We start from the raw sequence: 23,826 nt of genomic DNA on the forward strand, positions 1-23,826 counted from the left end.
GGGAGGGAGGGAGGGAGGGAGGGAGGGAGGGAGGGAAGGAGGGAAGAAGAGAAGGAAGGAGGGAGGGAGGAAGGGAGGGAGAGAGGGAGAGAGGGAGGGAGAGAGAGAGAGAAAGAGAGAGAGAGAGAGAACCCCCAAACACAAAAGCTGTATTAAGAAATAGCATTCCTCTAAAAACTACAAACAACATATGTACCAAACAGTATTAAGGCATCAAAGCTGACATTTAACTAAACTTCTCACAATTTGGTAGTACAACAAAGACTTTGTTGTAATTTGATTACAAAGAACAAAATTAGAAAGAAAAGATTAATTACACTTAAAGAGTATGCCTCAGAAGCCCTTGCAAAATAGTGCATGTATTCATTCCACAATTCTCTACAAAGTATCAATATTATTGAAATTTCATATAGAGCCCAGGACCACCTGCCCAGGACTACCATCCACAGTAGGCTGGGCCCTCCCATATCACCACTGATTAAGAAAAAAAAAAGCCCCATAGCCAATCCGATAGAGGCAATTCCCCAAAAGAGATTCCTTCTTCCCAGATAAGAGTAGGTTTGGTCAAATTGGCAAAAATTTCCAACGCAAACACTTACAGAAGCTAGACACGCTATTTCTTGACACTGGTTCTATTACCAGAATAACTAACGTAAGCATTAACTGGTCTTTACTTTTCAAAGAGTAAGAGGGTAGATAATGTGGATATCAGATGTTGATTAATCAGCACCAATTTTTGGTTACTGGAGTGTTTGTTTGACAGGGCCTTGAACCCATGGCTTACGTGCAACCTCCTGAGCACAGCTGAGTCAGAACTGCTCAGTCAGGTCCCTCTCGCTCACACTTCTGAGATGAATCCAGAGAGAGCAACAGTCCTCTATGTGAACAGCAGCACATTTTCCCAAAGACTTAAAAACAAGACTTTCAAGACAGAAAGGTGGCTCCGTAGTTAAGAGCACTCACTGCTGTTACAGAGGACTGGGACTCAGTACTTAGCACCTACGTGATAGCTCAGAACTAACATTTTAATTCCAGGGAATCAGATGTCCTCTTATGGCCTGAGTGGGCACAAAGCACACATGAAATGCAGGCAAATACTCATATGTACAATTTAAAAAAAAAGACTAAATAAGATTTTCAAAATTTGAGACTGAAATTTCTATCTTGTATGTATATTTTATCAAAACTCTGAAGCACACGTTTTTTAAATCAAGATTTATTACACTGTTCAGTTCAGTGATAGAGCACACATGCTTAGCATGTTGGGAGGCTTAGCATGTTAGGAGGCTTAGCATGTTAGGAGGCTTTAGGTTCAATTTTCATTCCTTCCTTCCCCCAAATTTGGGCAAATTTGGCTGTTTCTTCATATTGTAGTAAATAATATAGCAGTTTCCTGCATGGATGTCTCCTACTAGAGTCGCACCAACTGTCCCCAACTGGGTAAAATTGGAAATATTAGCAAAAAGAAGATATGTAAAACAATTAAATGACAGTTATCATTAGTTATATACAATGCATCTCATTCATTAATTCCAGAATTTTGAATTGAGTACTTTCTATCTACATGTCTTGCTATTTGTAGCTAGGAAGCTATATATTAAAAATCAATATGGTAAAACTTAAAATACAGTCATGTATGACACACATTATTTGTCATATCAATAAGTTATGAGTCCACACATATACTCACACCCAAAAAGACACACACTCAGACACAGACATACCCAGACACAGACACACCCAGACATAGACACACACAGACACACACACATACACACACGCACACAAAACTTTTGACCAGTCAGTAAAACACATTTCTGTTTAATTTCTACAACAGATTACTATATAAATGGGCCACTGAAAGTTCATACTGTGGAACAAATTATTAAACATTTATTCAACTTTACTATTAATAGGCATTTCAAAGTCATCATATTCGAATCACACGGAAAACCCCCATGAAAATAGCTTACATGAAGGCCCTTAAATGTGTTTTTAAAGTTGTGAGGAATTTCATGTATAGTGAGAGATAGGAAAAGTGATGCTAAATTTCTTAATATTCGTGCTATCAATAAGGCCACGTGGTTTGGACCAATGCAGTCCTTTCCACTGAAGAACTGATTGCTTTTTGTTTTTGTTTTTTACATGAAAATGAAAGCCAGGAGAAAGCGACAGTACTCAGTCACTGGACATGAACCAGGAAGAGCTGGAGTACAGCGCAGTCATGTGAACTAGTTATACTAAACCGCATTTGTATGTTCACTTGTAAAAAGCCGTGTTTTCCCTGAAAATAACGATTTTTCCTTATAGTAACCATGCAACTCCCCATCTCTATGTATATAAAATGGTGGCCAGAGGTGTTCTTCTTTTTTCTTGTGTCAAAGCACAACAAAGCTGGGGTTATGGGTAGCTAGGCAGTTGAGTATGTCACACCTTTGATCTATATGGATGCAGCAGAAAGCCTCCTAGGTTTCTGTGTTCATCTCTGAAACCTCTCAGTGATTGAGAGTGAGCTGAACAAAGCTGGTTAGGAAGGTGGCTAATGAGAGAACGAGGTTACATCAGAGCCCCGAAGTGGAAGGTAAAAAGACACAGCAAGTCTCAAAGGCACAGTTCCTAAAGCCAGTGGATTGTGTAAACAATAGCTGACTCCTCTGGAACCTAAGGAGATACTCTGCTTTAAACGTAAACTCTATTCTCCTTAATGACTATCAATAAATATATATTCTCTAATTTGCCATGCCAGTTAATTTTCAGATGTGAAGTGGGTTTATTTTGAGGCAGGGTCTCAAAGTTCTTTATGTAGATCAGGTTGGACTGATCTCCCAGAGATCTACCCCAGAGTGTGAGGATTAAAACTGTGTGCACTTGGTTCAGGTCAAAACATTCTGAAAAGAACCAGAGTACTGCTATAAACTGGGACATGGATAAGGCCAGTTCTCTAACGGCAGAAGAATGTAAGGGCTGTGCTTGCCTTCTGGCTTCTGCCCCTCCCAAATCTTTTGCTCATGAACCAGTTAAGTCTTGGATGGAAAGTGAGGCAGCACAGGGATAACAGAGGCACCACAACTTGAAAACTGACCTTAGAACAACTGCATTCTAATCACACCAGATTTCTTAGTCATGTTTTGGGTTCTGTGTTAACAAGGCCATTCACTTATAGCTTTGGTACCCACTAGACAACAGCTCTCATTCAAAGAACAATTCTTTCCAGTTTTGCAGAGAATGGCCTCACAGCTTCTATTAATTTTATATGTTCAGATGTAATTTTATATGTATACATATGCACCCATGTGGTTATACCTGAGAACAAACAAAACAAAAACTTCTACTTCCATCTATAAAAGTTCCTAAGGCACGTTTAGTAGAAAAGACAGCTAAGCCTGAGCCGGAAAGAAGAAAAAGAGGTACAGATGCACACAAATGAACGTGTCCTAACCCTTATGTTCTGGTATGCATACTCAGAGCAGCCTTGAAGAACGCATACTGGGCTTTCTATTGTGAATGTGTTGTAGGAAACTAAGCAGCCATGAACAGGAATAGCAATGGCCCACTGTATGGTAAGAGTTGCTCACGACCTTCAAGGCAGTGAATGGGCTGAGCATGTAAACATGGTCAGGAAACTCGTGTTCATATGAGGAGCATCAGCTCATGGGAGTGGTACGTCCCAGTGTTGTTTTAGCTGTGCTTCAGGCACTCGAAGGTTTCAGAGGAAGTACATCCTGACGATCAGGACCTGGTGAACAGAAGGAAGATCCAAGGACCCAGCAGACTGACACTGCGGTGGTTCCATGCCTTTGACAGTCCATCTCTGAGCATGCCTTCCCAGCCAAAGAGTTAAACAGCCTCTTCAAAGCTTTCCATTGTTCCCACGGCATCAGTCACAGACATTGCATAAACTAGCTCTGTCAGTGTCCCCAAACATGTGCCCTAGCTCATCTGCCTGTAGCTTATGTCTTCTAGGCCTCTGGTGTCATTTCGTCAGATGCCCTGCCCCTCCCGTCATTAGATCTACATGTTTATCATTGTTCTTAGACTGTCATAGGAAGAGTTGCCTTGGTGGTTCCCGTTATGTTACAGGTCTCAGCTTTCTGCGACCTGGGTCATTTTCTCTGCAGCAATGACCAGCAATCAAGTGAGCTTGTCCCACCAGCTGCTCAGTTACTCAGGTCTGCTTAGAGGCATTTCTTCCTGCAAGTTCCCTGAAGGTAAGAAGCTCATTTACTCGCTGTGAAGCCTTCGCACCTAGCTTGTAGTTAAACTCATTCAAATGTTGAAGGAATGAATGATTTGAAGAAAGTTATCTTTAAAAAGATACTAACTACTTTACTAATATTAAGGAGAAAAAAGTTTTAGAAGATGGGATCAGAGATTTTTAAATATACCGGTAATCTGGCATTGTAGTCATCCATTTCCAGGATGTTTAGTTCACGTGTGTGTACATGTTGTTTCTTTAGTATGAGCAAGACATTTGGTCCCATTACCAGCACAGAGCCAGAGAGCTGTAGAACACACTGGTTCCTACTTCCCATCAGGCAACATGCATGGACCTGGAAAATACTTCCTTGTTCCACAAGAGTCTTACACAGAGAAGGATGGTGGCATAAAAAAAGAGAGGGCGAGAACACAACAGTCACCAGGCCACACTTGTCTGTGCAGACAAAAGAAAACCTGCAAGGCCTGTGCAGCTGGAGAGGTGGGTAACTCACTGGGTGATTTGCAACACAGAACAGGAAATATCATTTTCACGAGATGATTTTCCTAACCATGCCAGATCTTAAACAGCCAATGAGGAAAACATCTTCATTTTACCACTAAATCGGTAATAAAAAAGCTATACTTGATCTACGGGGAATCCATTTTCTAACCATTTCCCCGTTCCATTTACATTTGAAAATCGATAAGGAACTTTTGAAATCCCTTTTTTTTCCTATGATGGTTTAATATCTAGGGAAGATAAGAGCAGAACAACCTACTATTATGAGTCATGAGCTATTTATAATGTTAGGGTTAACTGTAGATCAAGGACCACAGGCTGTTTGATGCTGTCGTCTTCAGTGGGAACCTTCCAAGTGATGCAGAACTTATAGTGTCTTTAAATGAAATATTTTATAATAAGTGTGAGATTTTGAGTTACAGCAGCTCTGGAATAAAAAGAGGACTTGGGATACATACCTAGTCTGATAGGCCCAAGTACTCTGGATATTGCTTTTCAGAGTAGATGTTTCATATGGTACTTTAAAGGAGTCTGAATTATTAAGTAAATATTTTAAAATATAAAGATATTATACTAAAACAGACATTTGCTATCTTAACCCTTTTATATGGTATCAGCTTGTCTCTGCTACTACATAAAAAGTATCTATCTGTGGAAATGTAGACTAACATTGGAATAGATCTCAGATTCTCGAAAACTAGAATTACTCACTGAAAAAAGATGAAAGATATTCTCATTGTTCATTTGGAGGAAAAACATTAATTTATCCATTCAATAACTATTTGTGGTGCTGTATCCATGGTAGAGGAAAAAGGTGATGCAGTGACATACAAGGAAAGGTCTGGTGCTCTACTCTACTTCAGTAAAATGGATGGCAACAGAAACCAGAATGACTACATTATTGTATAACAACATCCTTACAAACTTAAATGGGTACAATTACCTATGCACTGCCAACATTAACAGTGAGGTAGGCATTGCAAATGGTGAGGGTAAAAGTCAGATGTATTTTCACGTAAAGTAGTGAGCAGGGGACTGGAAAGCTGGTGGCACTGATGATCACCAAGCACAGTAAACTGGCTAGCTTCCTCCTTCCATGTGCCTGTCCTCTCATCCAGTTCAACTTGGACATCAAATTTACTTCCTGCTCAGTTTTTCTTGCACTGTTCATTCTTCAGATCAGCATCTGCCCTCAGGGTATTCACATGAATCCTTTCCCTGCCATTTCTGGTCCGTATTTGATGATTGCTGAGCTGGTCTATTTAAGTCTGGGGACAACAATGTACCAAAGTTTCTCTAGCAAGTGGAGATGACATTAGTATATTTATTGCATTATAATAATACATGGAAGCTCATCACATATTGGATTACCTTCTATGTAAAACAAAGTGACATATGTTCTTAGCATACTATGAATGTGTATCAGACTAATATGACCCATTGACAGAGAGTATATGCATGAAAATACTCAAGGAAATAAAGAAAATGAGTATGAGATAGTCCCAGGTCACCTGAACATCACAGGATCTTTTGAGACCGCACTGATCTTTAAAGTGAATCTCTTCTTCCACTTTTAATGAAATGATAATTTTAAGTCAAGACACCAATGGTCTCTGAAGTGTGCTATCTCCATCTCAGAGCAACTGTAGGGAATCATAAAGATGCTAGATAAGAATAAATGATATTACCTGGAAATTTATGTGGCATATTCTAACCTGAATTATAAGAAACTGTAAAGAGTAAAGCAAACAAATAACAATAAATAAGAGAAGGAGAACTGTTCACAAAGCAATTCTGCAGCTAAAGGTGTAGCTCAGTAGTAGTGCTTCTGCCTAGCTTAGCAAGGTCCTGGTTTCAATCTCTAGAACTACCTCCTCTCCACAAAAGCCACAAAGTGGCATGTGTAACTATCATTTGTGTATATATCACAGTATGTGACATTTCTACATGGATGTTCTAGTCAAGTTACAAAATTGTAAAATCTCAGCAAATTAAGATATAGTTTATGGTAGCAGATGAGCTAAGAGCACATGCCAGGAGAACAGAAACAAGCTGCTGGGTTAGAGAATAACAGCCTGAAATATCACTGATGTAGCACGGCCGGGCCAGTGCTATTATCTCTTTGAGTTACCATTTCTCTTAAAACTTAACCCAATGAGGAAGAAATTTTGTACCACTCTTGATCCAGATCAACTTAATAAAACATGGCCCTTTCCAACATACTGATATCTTTCCTGCAGCTGTTAAATATGCAAATTAGGGTCACAAGTGGCATCTGACTACAGGCAGACACCTGAAGCCTACATTTGTGACTATAGTAGTGAATCCGGAGACACCGTAGACCCATTTCTAGGTACTGATTACATTGGCTAACCTTGAGACACTCCAAACCCTATATTATGTGTAGACAATATAGTCATATAAGCAGGTATTTGCTTTATTCCTTATTTCCATTTCTTATCAGCCATATGAAAGAACAGAAGAAAATGAAAATCATGATTTATTGTAATAATACTAACTTGCCTGCCAATTAGAAATTCTGATAATTGAATGTAAAAAAAAATCAAAATTGCACTGAAAAATTGCAATTGCAAAATTGTTTTAGTGGAACAACGGTATTCGTTATTCTTAATAAACATGGAGACAGTAGTATTATTTATGTGTATTTTTCTAAACTGTTGAAGTGTCCCAAACATCTAAAGTCACCATGAAAGATTCATCAATTAATAACTAGAGCTCTTGCCCATTTATAAAAAAAATAATAAAATACATTCTTACTTATTAAAGGCAAGGCTAGTGAAAATAGTGATTTGATCATATGTTCCATTTATTTATTGTGTTTTCCTGGGATTTTATTTTGTTTGGTTTTTGACAGGATGTCAAGCAGCCGAAGCTGATCAAGTCACTGCGCAGCAATAGCTGGCCTTGAGTTCCTGATGCCCGTCTTTACTTCCCAATGCTCTGTCTTCATGCCAGCTTTACTACGATGACTCTCAGAATGAGGGATATTCCTCAGTTTGAAGAGCTGTAACGCAAATATTACTGGGAATGGAATTCTGAGTCCATGGTGAGAAGTAGAATGAAAATGAGAGCTGAACATTATAACCAGGATCGTTTTACTTAACTATTTGCTAGGATGCTGTTTAATTCTGTTAACTAGCACAGCTAAGGGGAAGTGATCAGCTGACAGCAGCAGCATGAGTATCTCACAAATTCTTAGCATGGCTTCTTTATATTCCTTTCATAGTCAGAGATGAAAGCCCAAATCTGATCATTAGCAATAGCATCTTACATTCTTCAAAAATTACCTCAGTATATAGAAAAAACAATCAAAGATTTTGTCTTTAAAGGTAAGCTGGAAATGTATAATTGAAAAAATAAGAAATATGTTTTCGATAGATTTCCTGTTAACTCACCAGTGATTGGCTAGGTAGGTACTCCCAAACTCTCCTTCATACTGGGTAACCAAGCAGAGTTAGTTTTTATTCTACAGAAATATTTGTAACAGAAGAACTGGATAAAAGATTTAAAATTCTCCAACTCTAAGAAGATATCTCATTGAAACTGAATAACTGTCATATAACAACTATTGAACAATGCATACAAATTAACTTTGGCTCATTGTTGTGATATTTAACCCGAACCCTAGTATGTATACAGCAGCCTGCTAACTCTTCCTCTCAGACAACTGGCATTACAAATGGATTACTAGTTCGTATGAGCACTGTCATTTTATTATAAAGACACATAATGGATTCAGGAAAATGCGTACCTGATTGCACTTGCCGATAAGTGCCCATAGGAACCACTTGCTGAAGAGCTGCTACGGGAATTATTGAGGATTGTGACCAAGGAGTTAGGAGATGTTCTTATCATGGTCTGAAGGTCGAAGCTATGATCTGACAGTGGTGATATCGACAGTGTACGCTTTCGGCTGGGCCTAGCTGACAGCCTAGGGCTGGGAAATCTGGTGCCTGTTACAGAAACAAAACAGAACTTGATTACCTACAGCCAGAATCTATATGCCATTGACTGTCACTTCTTGGTGAGAAAAGAGAGGGACAAGAAGTTGGCAACTTGTGTGACAAGCGTCTCTCCTCCCTCTTGTGATCTACTGGCTACAATTGAAGAAATTAGGGCAAAATATTTATCTTCCAGGGCCTTACCTCAGTGGAGTGCTGTTTATTAATGTGCAGGCAAAATGATAAATTGCTCAACAAAAGGGAGAGACTTTTATGTGTTATCCTTCTTATTTCTAATGATTTATGAATCTGACAGCTGCTTAGATATTCCCATCATTAATTCACCACAAGCAACAAAGACAGAGGTTCCCACAGCTGCAACACAATGCCCTCTCTACTCTAACACACACCATTTTAAGGCAGTGAATTGAATGACAAAAAAATGAATTATAAAGCATGCTAAAATAAAGAACTGGGTGTTATCCCGCCTTTCTCATGAATCCTGCAGTTAAATGCTCCCTGGTAAACATACAGCATCACTAGAGCAACTTATAAATGCATTACCCTGAGCCAGTCATACTCAATTTAGGGTGATTCTGTACCCCAGGAGGTGTCTGACATCCGAGTGTGCTACGAACATCTAGTGGGAATAGGCCAGACACTGTCAAACCTCTATGATGCAGAAAGTATCCTGCCTTATAGAGCCTTGAGCTTGGTGTTATCAGGATGAAGGGTTCCTGTCCTAAAGGCCTCCTCATCTAAACATATATAGTCTATGTCTTTGATGGTGGTAGTTTATAAACCCTGTAAGGATGTGAATGAGATCTGATATGCCTAAAGATATTGAGATGGACCTATCGTCTCCATTAAAGAACTGACAGTCTTTAAGTTTCAGTCTATAAGTCTCTTAACTTGGAGCTTAGTATCTCAATTTAAACACATGCCCACTTGATATGGTGGTTTTTAACTGGAGGGTTAAAGTTAAATATTATCTGCATTCAAATTTGTTAGACATCAAGATCTTAGTCTTAGGTCATAGCAGTGAATGCTAACCACTTGTCCATGTCTGCCTTTTGAAGAGTAATTTATAAGTCAGTCATAAAGCTAAAGTTTAATGAGAGAATGAGGTTATCCTGCCAGATAAGAAGCAAATCAACTATAAATAATATTAAGTACAAACAGAAGATTTTATATTCCACAGGTTGCTATGACTGCTTACAGGGACGTGGCTATTTTGCCTCATTCAGAAAATAACAAGGGTATGGTGTGTTGGGGAGTGGTTGGGTGGTATGCCATTGGCCTTAAACTGACAATCCTGCCTAACTCTGCCTCTCAATTACTGGAACTGGAAAAGTTTCTGTCACCACAACGACCTCAGACAAGATAACAACTCGCTGTGCTGAGATAAATGTACTGAAACAGAAAAAATGAGTACGGAAGGTTCTCCAGTTAGTCTCACAACCATGAAGAGTACCATCATGTGGTAGCAACATCCACGTGTAACCCCATCCCACCACTCTGAATGACGAGCATGGTGCCTTCTCAATTGTTTCTTTCAGTCACATTGAAAATGGGTTCTCTCATTTAGAACAGCTTTATCACCAGCAGATTCAGGGCATGTAAGCACAGAACAGTAATTCTGGCTCTGCGTACACGTCCAGTATGCAAGGGGTATCTCGTTTTTATTATACCCTGTCCTTGAATGTAACTATTTTACATTTACTGCAATAAGCTAATTGCATCATAAGAGATTTTAATGAAAAAATGCCTGTCATTTTCAGACAATTGGACTGACAGACCAGACTTACTTTTAGTTTTCACATAACCCTTAACACTAACCATTTTTGGTAGGACTCAGAAGAACCAAGATAACCTAGACATTCTTTATTCACTCCTGCCATGTCTGATTTTCGTAGGATGCTCAGGATTGACCCTAGCCTTCTAAATGCTAGCACTCACTAACCAGCAGTGATGCGGGAGGTGATGTAATATCATGAGACATAGAAAGCCTTAAATATACCATATGTCACTCAAAGTCAGGGGCCAGAAGTCTGACAAAACCTTCTCATCAAATTCTTCAGATCACGGAAGACTGACTGGAAAATGTCCTTACTGCCTCTCTCTGAGAAGAGCACTGGGTTAAGTCAGTTTCTGCTCATATGTATAGCATGAACTCCAGACTTCCTTGCTCTCCCTCAGCCCCCAGGATGTTTCATAAAGGAATTACTGGCTCAAGGTCCCTCAATCTCAGGAACTATCAGAGCTATGAATATAGCAGCTTAGTCTAATATGTCACAGGATGTATTCTCGCCTCCATGTCAAAGTCATCCCTCATGGGTCACACTATGTGCTTCCACCAATCTGGCAGAGGTAGAAACTGAATGAAAAGCCTTTTATGTGCTAGGTGAGCACTCTACCACTGAGTTACAAGCCTAGCTACAGGGCCTTCCTACTGCTCCAGCACAGGGAGTTCCAACCTAGTTTCTGTTAATTGTTTTTGTTTCTCCGTTTTAATAAAAATTTCTGACAAAGAAAGAGGAGCTTTCTTTTCATGTGATGAATGATAGGATATCTAAATTCCTACTTAATGACAGTCAATTTACCATATACTCTGGCAAATTAAAATTCCTTTAATTAGGTTTTACAAAGTAAAAGGGTAGCTTCATCCTTTATTTAGATAAAAAAAAAAGGAAAAAAAAAAGCCACTGCCTGACTAAACATATTCCTATCAAATAGGGAGAGTAATGCAGGCTGACCTTCCAAGGAGTCTCTCTTATTTTAATTCTTTATTTGCAGATTTTTAAATAACTAATTTGCATAATAACGGTGAACTGTTTTCCCCCAAACAATTGCTAATTGAAATGTGGTTATGATGAATCTGAAACTTAAGCTCTTTATGCTACTGATTCTAACAAGAAAACCCCCACAAAGGGTGCAATGCAGTTCTTTTACTTGGTGTGTTGTAACAAGCTGCCCAAACAGAGGCCAGCACCAGCCCACACTCCTTCAGAATACACCAAGGTGGTCCTGGGTGATTAGTAGACTCAGACTGTCAATTTTATTTCTATGTGGACCAACCATCCATCATCCTCCCTTTCCCCCAAATTTGAGGTCTAGATTAACAGAAGCACATCTCTGCCAAGAATAACTCTAAACAGAGTCTAGCTTGAAAGGCAAGGGTTAAGCACACTGCTAAAAATCAAACGACCAAACCAAACCAAAACCATACACTGCCCACTTGTCAGCATGGCTGGGCTTTAGCCTCACTCCTCAAGATCCTGCCAAAGGATATTTACTGACCAGGTCCTTTCAGAGATGAGAGTTTTGAAATGCTCTAAAAAGCCCTATCAGAGACCCACTGTGACCCAAAGGAATCCTAATGTACCACTAGACACCCTCATGCCCCAAGTGATACGCAACTTACATAATCTTCTTTCCTTCACTGCCCAGTACTAATGGAAATGTTTCTGGGCTTTCCCCTCACTAACTATAACTATTATGAACCTCCCGTGTTCTTAGCACCTGCAAAGGGTCTTCATGAAACACAGTATTTTACTATAAGAGTATACAATGAAAGTAAATGATATCTTATAGTTTCTTGATTTTTTTTAAATGCCTAATTTCTAAAGGATAAAAAATCCATGAAGTGGCCATGCAAAGTCCAACAGGAATCTGTTCCTTTCTTTTCATATCACAAGAAGCAGAAGAGGATAATTCGTTGATTAGTTACATTTCTAGTATTGCTGCCAAACTACAACTCTCTGCACATTTCAGTTCACCAGGAGGCAACAGGTCATCTCAGGCTGGCTCCATCTGTGTGATCTTACTTTGCATTGGAAATTTAGCCTATCACCTAACCTTTGCAGCGCTCTCTCCATGTCCTAGTTAGCTTTTGCTACTCTCCCAGCACTCCGGCAACCAGCCTTGCCACTTACTGTCCATGGCATGAAGGTACTCCATATGGATGGCCCCTGCACCAGCCGTGGCAGCCGAGGGAAGGATGTCTGCATAAGGGCTGCGCTGGCCTGTTAGCAGAGCCATCTGGTGATAGTATTCCGCGGGGCTGACTCCAGCATGGGGGGCTAAAGAGGAAACAAGACAGCGACAGTTACAAGACAAGGAGACACTGTTTGCGAAGAAGCATTCTAAGCCCACTTGTCATTTACCCTTCGAACACAATTCTTTTATGGCATGTGCAATAAAGCTGTTCTAAGTATACATTCATTGGCATCATGTCTTTATCTGAAAGGAAAACTGGAGGAATAATAATGGTAAAATACATTATAAAAGTTTTGTGCTTTGTTTAAAGAAATTATCATGAATTCAAAATTTATATAGTCATGTGTCTCTTAGGATGGGACACATTGTAAGAGATATGTCATTCAGGCAATTTTGTCATTTTGGAATCACAGAGCAGACATGTATATACTAAAAAAGTAAGGATGTTAACGAGACAGTGTAATTTATGGGGTGTCCAATATACACAAACTTGTCCCAGTGTTAGTACCAGAACGAAGGCTGTATGTAGACAGTCATATACAGATTTTGCAGACCCTCTCCTGCAAAGAAAATAGGTTCCTATAGACAATTACTGTATGTTCATGGTTTTTATATCAGTAGACAATGCAGACAACTGTGATATCTTTCCAGACATACTTAAAATACTTCCCTAGGCTCCTGACAGGAGTGTCTGAGTTAACACTCACTAACAGAAGAAGTCAAAGTTTACAAGAAAGAAGAAAAGAGCAGCACAGCATTAATGACACACAACTGAATGATAAGCTGCAATTTCACGTTCCAGAATTTAAAAGCTCTCGTTTTCCCGTTTTTCTCCACCACTACAAAATCAAAAGGAAAATGTACCTATCAATCTGGAACAATTTCCTGGCAAGAGCCAGCCTTACACGAGTGGGATAATAATTGGTTTCCACCTGCCAATTTATGTGCAAAAGCAGCCAGACACTGTAGCACTTCTGAGGGTGGTCTCTAGATTTTCAGAAATCTGGATTCAAAAAGTTCCATGAAGTAGCTAGGAGCCAAAAGTCAAGTCACATTTGTAAAGTGCTTAGGGACAGCATTTGAGCAGGGCTCTTTACAGTGACTAGCTACAGGGAAAAGAATCCTGGCAACAGATGTTTTGAATTCGTGTCCACATGTAGTTTTTATGCATAATACATAGCAAAAAATGAATATCTTTAAAGTATTAGACTACAAGAGAAAAACATCAGTGAAACTATCTGACTGGGCAGTGTAGTGGTTTGGGTTAGAATGGTCTCCGCAAGTGAATATGCTTGAATATTTTGTCATCAGTTAGTGTGGAACTGTTTGAGGAGGACTAGGAAGTGTGGCCTTATTGGGGGAAATGTTTCATTGCAGGTTAGCTTTGAAGTTTCAAAAGCTCACATCATTGCTAATTCATTCATTCTCATATTTTCTCTCTCTCTCTCTCTCTCTCTTTCTCTCTCTCTCCTCCTTCTCCTCTCTTTCTCTCTCTGCCTCCTACTTCTGGATAGGGAAGATCTCAGTGACTGCACCATTGCTATGCCTGCCTGCTTGCTGCCATGGTAGTCACAGAATCTATCCCTATGGAACTGTAAGCCCCAGTAAATTCTTCCATTAGTTACCCTGCTCATGGTACCTCCTCACTGCTGTAGGAACGTAACTGACACTCTTATTAACTGGAGTCTCATGGGGCAGGAAAAGGAAGGCAGAACCACCAATCAATGGGCATTTAATCCACACTAATTAAATGCAGACAATGAGCAGATTTCCATAAAGTAACCACAACTACCAGCTCCTCAGCCAGTCAAACTTCTACAAGTCAGGTACAGCGACAACAATGGCATGTTGAGCTTATTTCTCAGTCCCTTTATCCATTTTCCTTATGGTTGGTTATATTTACTACATAACATCCTTTATCACAGATTTAAATTCCAAGCAGAAAAATTTAATCATGTTGTGCTTTTTGTAGGTTTTTAAAATGACAATATTGCTCAAATGAGAAAATGTATCTCTTGGGTACATTACAAACATAGTCACTGTATGGAATTCTTAAAAAAGAAAATACATGGGATAGTAATTATTTCTAGAAGATGAGTATTCCTGGAACTCTATGAGAATGGATGAGTCCTTAGAAACTTCATATAGTTGCCACTGTGTACAGTCTCGGACTAGGGTTCCTATGTTAGAATTAGGGTTATGGAAGTTGTAGCAAACAGTTTAGAGAAATGAACCGCGCAGTATCTCTTTACTATGCAACACCAGTAGTGACTTATATTCTATAAGAAAGCATGCATACATAATCCCCATCACCAATTAGTAAAGCTTATGTAATTTTTATCTTAATGAAGAGTTGAGCAGTTGTAGGCAAACATATATACATGGAAGATAAGTAAATATTTTGCATGAGCCTTAAGGAATAGGTTATAACTTGATAGGATAGTATGAATAGCCAGCTCCACATGAAGCCTACATTTGAAGTCTAAAATGAGCATCAGAAATTACCGCAATAAAGACTCTTTCTTATTTCTCATGGTCCTAGTCTTACTTGGCATGCTCAAAGGCTGAAGGCACACATAATAATGGGTCTTCTTCCTCCCCTAAGCTCTTGCTACTTATAATATGGCCCACCACAGGTCAACAGCATTAACATCACCTGGAAGCTTTTATCAGATTAAAGACTTGGGTCCCCCACTCCACACTGTTCTGCCCCAAGAGCTATCAGTTTTATCAGGAGCCCCAGACACAGCAGTGCATCGAGCTCTGTTCTCAGAGACACATCTATGTAAATGTATCTTTCCGATGTACAGAACATAAGAGCACTCATTAGAAGATGGGCAAGGCACTCAGGGAATTCATACTGGCATGGGAATACCTGAAGGGCTTGTCTGATCATGTGTGGAGTGCAGAAGAGGAGGGCATTTACAGTGAGGTGAGGCAGTCAGATCTTGCTTTGAATCCCAACTTGATTACTCTCTAAATTTAATTCATTTCTAAACTGCTATTCTTACCAAAAATATGGACAGCATTACCCACAAAGCAGTGCTATAAGCTGGAATTAAATTCTGAACTTAAAGCACTTGCCACAGTGTCTGTCATGTGGGAAAAACTTACCATAGGCTCGATTTGCTTTATACAGTGTCACAAGGGAAATAGGAAAGTGTGTGAGACTTACCGTCTGTAGGGCTCAGCCCTCGGGCAGCTGAGATCATGGAGAGGGACGGGCTGCTGTGTAATGAGCGGATGTAGTCCATATATGGGTTGATGTAGGGGTGTGGCGGGCTGAAGGGGGACTCTGAAGCTGCAGTGGGGTTCCGGTGTGGCGAGATCCTAATGAAGGGCAAGTCTGGATACGTCGGGCTACTAGATAAGGCAGAAGGCCTGGAAATGGAGAGAAGGAGACACAAGACACATGCATGAGACACGCATCTCAAATGTAAAGAAACATACACAAGTTATTCCTAGTCTGTGAAGAAGCATAAGATTTTAAATGAATTCAAGCAGCCTTGGGAAAAACTGTCAGGTATAAACCAATTTTTAACATTCTTACCTTAATATATAAGGATGATATAATCCGGATAGAATACTATCAAATTAGCTGAGCAAAGAAAACAGAGTTCTGAACTATTTCATATTACTCTGGAGACAGAGTTTAAAAAAGTCAGCCTTGGTCAGATATGGTAGTAGGTAACTGTAATACCAGAAATCAGGCATAAGATCATGACTTCAAGACTTATGGCATAGTTATTCATTCAAGGCCAGACTGAGACTATCTCAAAAATGGATGAGGTTTTAATTCAATGATAGTACATCTGCTTACCATGCACAGAACCATGGGTTTGAGCCCTAATATAACACACACATACTAAGTCCATCATTAGCTTGCAGAAAATCTGAACAGCTAACTCAACCAATTGAACCAAATATTAATGTGAGCATTTAAAACTTCTTACTTTATAGTGCTTCATTATTAAACAAAGCAGAATGTGTCTAGCTGGAGCCTCTAGATGGCAAAGCTGTCCATAAGAGTGAAAACTGAAGACAAACCTGTAAGTGATGTGAAGGCTCTTTCTACACCTGTGTACATGCTTCCAATGGGCTTGCAGGTAAAGGAAACCAATGTGCAGTATTTAAAGGCAACTTCTCTTTTCCATGAGGCAATACTCAGATTCCGATTTCTGCTATAACTCATTTTTCATGCGAATCCTTATTAATTATGTTTAGTAAGGTGCCAACAACTGAGAAAACCTGGGCTTAGAGATCTGGAAAAGAATCAGGGTTTCATCAAGCCCAGACCCTGGTAGTGATATGATAATGAAAGAGGTTTGCTTTCCTGAAGTGCAAACTCTACAGAGCTCTCTGATGTATCTGATGTCAGAGACATGTCTGTAACTTCATCCTCACTACAGACAATCAGCCAACCCTTGGCAAACTAGGGAAAGCCATGTCTAGAACACAGATCTGCATAGCCTTGCACCACTGTGCTCCTTCCCTAATAGACTCCTCCTGGGCATGATCCAGGGAACTGGCTATGACAGGCTAAACTCTGTACTCACTGCCTGCCTTATATGCACAGAGTACGACCATAAGAAGAATAGCCTATGAGAGACAGAGCTACTGAGAGCACATGATTAGGAGAGAAACCAGAATGTGAAAAAACGCCATTTCCCTCCACCCAGAGAAGCAAAGACACTGCCACTGGGCCCCTAGCTCTGTCATCCTGTCAGAGTAAGATTGTAATGGAAATAGCTCCAGCAAGTAGACTGGGCATATGAAGCAAAGACCCAATGTTCCCCGCCTGGAAAATAACACATTTATATAATACTTGAATAGAACACATGGATAGTTACTAGATGCTATGCACACTGTGTATCAATTTGAAAACTTAAAAGGTCTTTATTCCACCTGCCAAAGTAAACAGAAACTGGCAGAAGCTGTACCAGAGGAGTTTGCTTCATGTCTCTGGAAAACCAACCCTAACCTCCAAGTGCCCTTCTGTGTCTGGTTACATCAAACTCTGTTCAGACATGTTAGGTCACTTACAGAATACAGGGGCGACTCACATTCATTTCTACCAGAAAGAATGGGTAATCCTTCCAGTTTGATTAAAACAGTAATCCTTATAAAACATAAACCTTATGCTGAGATACAAGTAAACACACACATAATAATCACTTCGCTGAGTCCTTAACAAGACACCTCTGGGAAACAGCATGGTGGTCCCAGCAGACTGAACCATATGAACTGCACACTGGTGGAGCACTTCACCCTTCTTGGTAGGTTGTTCTGCTTTTAGTTTTGATAAAGATGAAAACCTATTCTGTTTCTAATATTCTGTCCCCATCAGCCCAAATTCCACTTAGGAAAGAACCATGCCCATGAAGACAAATCTACATTCATAAATACATGGGAATCGCCGAGAAATCACTGGTCCGGATGGTGAGTAATCCCAGAGCAAAGCAAGGAGGTGGAGGCTCCAAGTTTGGTCTCTTCACTGCACCTTGAGGATGCGACAGGGGCTCCAGAGCCTCCTTCTGAGATTTCACCTCAAGAAGACCTAGGGAACATCTAAGGAAGTCTCTCAGAAGGATTCTAGACCTAACCACTCCATTCCTGACAAAAGTGCTAGTCTCAAGGGTACTCACATACTAGTGAGACGTATCAGCAGAGAGGATATTAATCCAAGATTCGGAGCTAAAGCTGCTAGACTTTAACTGTCTGCCAAATGAGTCTCTTCCAGGCAGATGCACTCAGAGATAGGGGATCACTGTTTACAAACAAGGTGACTGGGACAGGCTTCAGAGAGGTGTGCACAGTAAGCACACTGCTCAGTAATTGCCCTCAGGAAACAGGCCAGCTTGTCAATGCAAGCTACCCACTTCTGCAAGAGAGTGTTTCACAATGGTGACTCAGTGAAGGCTCATCAGGAATCCTGGAAACAGGCATCCGACTGACTAGTAAGGGACAGCATGAGGCAGTCAGCTCAGAGGTTGGCAGCTCCGTGACCTAGGCACCATCTCCATCATCTTAGTGCTTTGCTGTCTGTGGGAATGAGGGGTGGTATCTATCTTACGGTTAATAGAAGCCCCATGATTGTACCATACAAAAGCTCACTCAAAATACACAAGGGCATCTATACATTTGCACATATAAAAGCATATCTTTTAACATAAACAGGCACATACATCAGGATTGACAAATATGAAATGCTACAAAATTTCAAATCTTGAAATTCCGGGAGCTTTTGTTTTGTCAGGTATAGTGATGCAAACCTATAATTATTGAAATAAAGCATTCCTGAAGCAGAGTCAGGCTGGGTATGAGGTTAGCCTGGTCAAACTGAAAAGGGGAAGAGGGGAGGAAAGGGGGTAGAGGGAGCAGAAGAAAGAGAGGGTGGGGAGGGGGAGGGGAGGGGAGATGGGAGGGGAAGGGGAGGGGGAGGGGAGGGGGAGGGGGAGAGGGAGAGGGAGAGGGGGAGGGAGAGGGAGAGGGAAACTGCCTTTCAAAATTAAGCTGCAGTATAGATTTCTGATATCTCTGAACCGCAAACATATTCTCTAAGGGCACAGGCTTTCACTTTGCTTCTTTTACTTAGTGACAAGCAGTTGTTTCCTTAAATGTCCTTTCATTGAAGAAAACCTTCCTACTTCCCTATAGTGTGTGCTCACTCTGCAGTAATGGATTTCATTATGACGTTTTTACACATGTATGTGAATGAACTTCGGTAATATCCATTTGCCATTATCCTCTTTTATCCCTCCTCCTCATGTACACCATCCCAAATAGTTTAAAGAAATCTAGACCCTACATGATAGAAAAATGTATAATATTTGCCTTTCTGCATCTTGAGTACAATAGTATAATTTTACATTCCAACCATCTTCTTGGAAATGGCATAGTCCTGTTTGTCTTTAAAAACTCATATTTTTTCAGCATCATGTAATACTCCATTAATAAGTTAAGCCACAGTTTTCTGATCTACACCATTACTGAAGGTATCTTGGTCAACTGTAAAATTTGGCAATTATAATAACAGCTGCTATAAGCATCTAATTATAGTCTTCACAGTATCAACTGGAATATGAGTCTGCTTGGTCCTCTTCCCTGAAGAACCTTCTTGGGCTTCCCAGAACTCCTTTAAAGTAAAGTCGGAGAACCACATGGGGTAGCTAAGTTTATGAGCTCATTAATGAAATACAGGACCTTTGAAGAAAGACCTGGATTTGAGCTGTAACCTACTCATACTCAGTCTCCTGACCCATGAGACAGGTGCACTGTGACACCAACAGTTTTCTCCCTGCTGCTGTGAGTGCTAGACCCCTACATGCAAACCCAATGGCAATGATTTTTGAAAACGGCTGACGCTCTCTCTTCCAGCTGAGCAAGATGCCCAAAGGAAAGAAGGCCAAGGGGAAGAAGGTGGCCCCGGCCCCTGCTGTCGTCAAGAAACAGGAGGCCAAAAAGGTGGTCAATCCTCTGTTCGAGAAAAGGCCCAAGAACTTCAGCATTGGGCAGGACATCCAGCCCAAAAGAGATCTAACACACTTCATTAAATGGTCCTGATACATCAGGCTGCAGCAGCAAAGAACCATCCTCTATAAGTGACTCAAAGTATCTCCTGCCATTAACCAGTTCACCCAGGCCCTGGACAGGCAAACAGCTACTCAGCTGCTTAAGCTTGCCCACAAGTACAGGCCAGAGACAAAGTAAGAGAAGAAGCAAAGGCTACTGGCCCGTGCTGAAAAGAAAGCTGCTGGCAAAGGAGATGTCCCAACTAAGAGACCACCTGTCCTCCAAGCAGGAGTCAATACAGTCACCACCTTGGTGGAGAACAAGAAGGCTCAGCTGGTGGTGATTGCCCATGATGTAGATCCCATTGAGCTGGTGGTTTTCCTGCCTGCCCTGTGCAGAAAGATGGGTGTGCCCTACTGCATCATCAAGGGAAAGGCCAGGCTGGGTCGCCTGGTCCACAGGAAGAAATTCACCACTGTTGCCTTCACACAGGTTAACTGAGAAGACAAGGGTGCTCTGGCTAAGCTGGTGGAAGCTATTAGGACCAATTATAATGACAGATATGACGAGATCTGCCGCCACTGGGGAGGCAACGTCCTGGGTCCTAAGTCTGTGGCCCGAATTGCCAAGCTGGAAAAAGCAAAGGCTAAAGAACTCGCCACTAAACTGGGTTAAAAAATAATGTACACTTAAGTTTTCGGTACATAAATATAATTACAAAATTAAAAAAAAAAGAAAAAAGAAAACGGCTGACAAAACCTCTTTTATTCTAGACCTAAAATGTCCAAATGACAACTTAGCCTCCAAGTACAGCAGTGGCTGCAAGCCTACTTTCTACACTGCTCCATTACCTTGTGTACTCTGGCTAAGGTGGACTTCTACATCAGACCCAACGTGGTAGTTTGAATAAGGATATATGAGTCACACCCCCTTCGGTTCATACATTTAAATGCTTGGTAATTAGGGAGCAGCACTAACTGAAAAGGGTTGGGAGGTGTGGCCTTGTTGGAATGGGTGTGGCCTTGTTGGAGGAAGTGTGTCACTGGGGGTGGGCTTTGAGGTTTTAAGGGCCCAAGCCAGTCCAAGTGTCTCTTCCTGCTGACTGCAGAAACAGATATAGAACTCTCAGGTACTGCTCAAGCAACATGTCTGCCTGTCTATCACCATGCTTCCTGTCATGATAATGGACTACACCTCTGTAAGCCAGCCCCAATTAAATGCTGCCTTTTAGAGTTGCTGTGGTCATGGTGTCTCCTTACAGTAGCTGAACACTAAGATACCCTAGTAAGATACCTGTATTAGATGATGCTTCCCATAGTGTTGACAGCCAGTTAACTATATATGAGTCAGTCATTCAGTAAAGCCACTTCTGACTTCGCCTAACAGAACTGCTTCTAAAGCCTTGGTAGCTAGGTCATTTGTCCATTCTTACATTTGTAATGTAGCATACATTTGTGAAAGAAAGTTAAACTCTTCAGACTTAGCAGACATTCCTGTTTGAAGGAACTAATCAAAATAGTGAACAGAGGAGGGATAAATTCTATATAAGGAAATATAGAGGCAGCCACAAAACACATATAAATGGATGTATTTTATGACCTATCATAAACTTGACTTGGTAAATATTTGCCAAACTTGTTTTTGAAAGTATTCAATTGATGACTGAAGTAGCAATAAGAAAGACAGAAAAAAAGACTTCTATTGGTTTATACTTTCAGTAGATCCACATAAGAATGGAAAGTGAAGATTACTAATACTTCTCTGTCTTCGTATTCTGGAACTGTGTGTGTGCTCAATTGCTGAGATCAGAAATAACGAACAACAAATATGCAGGAAAAACAATGATATTTCAAACTGGCTTAAAACCATACATCAACCATGCCATGCATGTTGTAGCACAAGACTACAGTCACATGGCAATGGCCCTCTCAATTCAAGCTGTATTCACAGCTGTGTATTGAGCTTCCAGGGCTGGAAGAAAGGATGGGCTGTTTCTCTGCATCTTCGGTGAATTCAGAGCCCCACCATCCCCAGGTGGTAGCCACATAGGGAAAGACTCCTCTGAAGATTCTACAGTTATTTGTTCAAGGCCTGAAGAGTCAACACTGCTTTATTTCTAGGTGCCTATGGGAGTCTGAGAAATGTGCAGCAAGCACAGTCTTAGACAAGTAAAGACTATTTTAATGATCTCCCCAAAGGCAATCAAACAATATAAAATTGTTTTTGTTTGTGACTATAATTTAAGACTAATTTCATAAGGTCAAGAAAATAGACTACAATAAAAAGAATAGAGGGTTATTATAGCATTTTAATAGTATACTACAATAAGTTGCCACTAAGAAACAAAACCAACAAAAAGCCATTGCAAGAATGGCTGGACTTCTTAGTAAGAATTAGATGTCCTTCTCTAACCAAACTAGGTATCACTGGCTCATCCATTTTATGGGGTTACAGACACAGTATGCAATAACTCATGCTATCCATGATAAAAACGAAAAGCAATGGTTAAGATAAAAATGTGTAGCAATGAGACTGCTCAGCCACCATTAGCACAGGCTGGACCCTCCTTGTAAAAGGACAGCCATGGATTGTCTATTTGAGTAGATTCGTATTTTACTATCCAGTGACATACTCCCAACCAATGAATGCACATGTGACATCTGGACTAGAAAATCACAGAGGCATTCTTTATCCTCTATAAAATTAGAAACAGCTATGTAATGATAGGATAGTGAACAAAATAATTTATACAATAGCAAAGTTATGAAAATAAATGAACTACAATGAGGGATATTGGACAGAATATCCAGCTAAAAGATTACTATAGGTAGTATAGTAACTTATACAAAAGTTAATAACACTTAATTATAAACAAAAGGATATCAGAATATTCGTCTCTGTGCACATGGTGATGTATAGCATCTACAACGGGTATGCTACAATGTTCTATTTCTGGTCTTGCTCAACTGGCAGATGCTTTTATTTATGGAGACTCACTACAGTTCACTGAGCTGTATGCCTATACTGTGTGCATTCCTCTGTAATACTGTTCATCACTGTTTCAAAAGATACACTATTTTCCTAGTGCTGCACATATTGAAGTTTCTCATAGTCATTGCCATCAATTAAATTTAGAACAAGCTACAGATATATAATACTTTTCAAAATTTATAAAAATTTTGGTGACCTTAAAAGTAGTACAAATAATATAACATTTGCTATTGTTGGATAAATTAGACTTGTTAAGCCAGTGGTGTAAGTCCCAAGTTGACAACAGAAGACAGACTGCATATGTAAGTGTTGGGAGCAGAGAAAGCTGTTGCTAAAGAAAATCGAAAGTTCTTGTCAATGGAGAAGCAAAAATCCATCACATTTATGATGCATATCCTTCTATCTATGTACCACATTGTAAGATCAGTGGGATATGTTGCACCTAAAACTGATTTAATTCTGCCCAGAGATGATAAGATCAATTTGATAAAAATGTCACTACAATTATCTCTATTAATAGATTAAACTTCCAAGGTTGAAAAATTAAATAAATGTCTGTCCAATTGATTACAAGGTACAGTGGTTTCTTCCTTCCTTCCTTTCTTTCTTTCTTTCTTTCTTTCTTTCTTTCTTTCTTTCTTTCTT

General features: G+C 40.1%; 1 protein-coding gene across 1 annotated transcript in view; it reads right to left on the bottom strand.

The window, feature by feature from the left end:
* Positions 1-23,826, bottom strand: part of Gli3 (GLI family zinc finger 3) — a 269,599-nt gene that overhangs the window by 74,440 nt on the left and 171,333 nt on the right. Inside the window, exons 5-7 of the mRNA XM_028769905.1 lie at positions 15,854-16,059; positions 12,615-12,761; positions 8,490-8,691 (exon numbers count right to left, since the gene is read on the bottom strand). Coding sequence (XP_028625738.1) covers positions 8,490-8,691; positions 12,615-12,761; positions 15,854-16,059 — 555 coding nt within the window. The remainder of the gene's footprint in view (positions 1-8,489; positions 8,692-12,614; positions 12,762-15,853; positions 16,060-23,826) is intronic.

This window comes from Grammomys surdaster, unplaced genomic scaffold, assembly GCF_004785775.1.
Source record: "Grammomys surdaster isolate TR1022 unplaced genomic scaffold, NIH_TR_1.0 194, whole genome shotgun sequence".
Taxonomy (NCBI): domain Eukaryota; kingdom Metazoa; phylum Chordata; class Mammalia; order Rodentia; family Muridae; genus Grammomys; species Grammomys surdaster.